Here is a 1,091-nt window from a genome sequence, read left to right as displayed (position 1 = left end):
TTTGAACTAGCTCTTGGGAAAATGGACGACGAGAGAGCCCATGGTTCCCAGATGGTGCAGCGTCTGCAAGTTGAAAAGGCCCAGGAGACTTCCAAACTACAGCAGGCTATCACAGCAAAAGACAAAGTCTTGGAGGAGAACCAGAGGCTTGAAAGAGAACTCTGCCAAATCAAGCAGCAGCAGGAGTCATTTGACGCCACCATGCAGGATCAGGTCTCATGGAACGATATTCAGCCGGTCTTGCATCAGACACACTGTGAGCTGGTATCTGCGACCACTCGGCTCTGGAACACGATCGATGCTCTTCAGAATCGTAGACCGGCGCCCTATTTGCCTGGCTCTGAAGTAATTCACGGAACTTGGCCCGACCAGGATGGCCCGCTGGGGAATTTGGGTCACAATGCCCTACCCGGATTCTCCGCATCGAGTAATTACCCACTTGTTACTCAGCAGGTGCCAACTCCAGCCAACCAGTATGAATCGCTTGCGTGAAGCATGACAGATTCAGGGCTTGGGACAGCTTTAGATGTGGCGGAACTGCATAGTCAATTTCACATAACCACCACGCAGATAGATAACACCAGCGCCATCCCAGGATAACAGTAAAATTGGAAACAAATATATGCAATGATTTATCTTCCCCCATAGTAGAACGAACTTTCACGTAAGAATATAGTTAAATGATCAGACTTTTGCTCCGCCAGTTGGACGGAAGAGAGAATGCTCCAGGGCCGCTAAAGGTGGCTAGCAGCAGGGCGCACATCCCGGGTAGGTCCGGTGTGACTTGAAATGATCGCCAGGGGTTTGAACTCCCGTAAAACCTTAATCGCATGTTTTATCGTATCAGGTTGCGACTTCCAGCCGGCCAGGACAGGAAGGTCATCTTGTCACACCGTATTTCTATCGACGCTTTCTCTTCTGACCTCCCGCAGGGCTGCGGTTATATACAACTTCAAGCGAGAGTCTGCCGAGGTGAAATATAATTGTTCGCAAAGCACCACGGAATAATATACCTCAGCTAACAAGGCTGACATCGGGCTCTAGGGTATAGGCTTAATTCCATCATATTTCGATCTGAATCACTTCTGCGA

The 1,091-nt window shown here is 49.4% G+C and overlaps 1 protein-coding gene across 1 annotated transcript; it reads left to right on the top strand.

The window, feature by feature from the left end:
- Positions 1–10: 10 nt before the first annotated feature.
- Positions 11–492, top strand: PENARI_c043G00833 (uncharacterized protein; the record flags this gene model as incomplete). Its single annotated transcript, XM_022637188.1, has 1 exon — positions 11–492. Exon 1 carries the CDS (start codon positions 22–24, stop codon positions 490–492), a length of 471 nt encoding a protein of 156 aa, XP_022482925.1. The 5' UTR covers positions 11–21.
- Between the last annotated feature and the right edge of the window lie 599 nt (positions 493–1,091).

The sequence above is a fragment of the Penicillium arizonense genome (genome assembly GCF_001773325.1).
Source record: "Penicillium arizonense strain CBS 141311 chromosome Unknown PENARI_contig043, whole genome shotgun sequence".
In the NCBI taxonomy this organism is placed as follows: domain Eukaryota; kingdom Fungi; phylum Ascomycota; class Eurotiomycetes; order Eurotiales; family Aspergillaceae; genus Penicillium; species Penicillium arizonense.
Note: the sequence above shows the minus strand (reverse complement) of the source record. Positions and strands in the feature narration are given on the sequence as shown.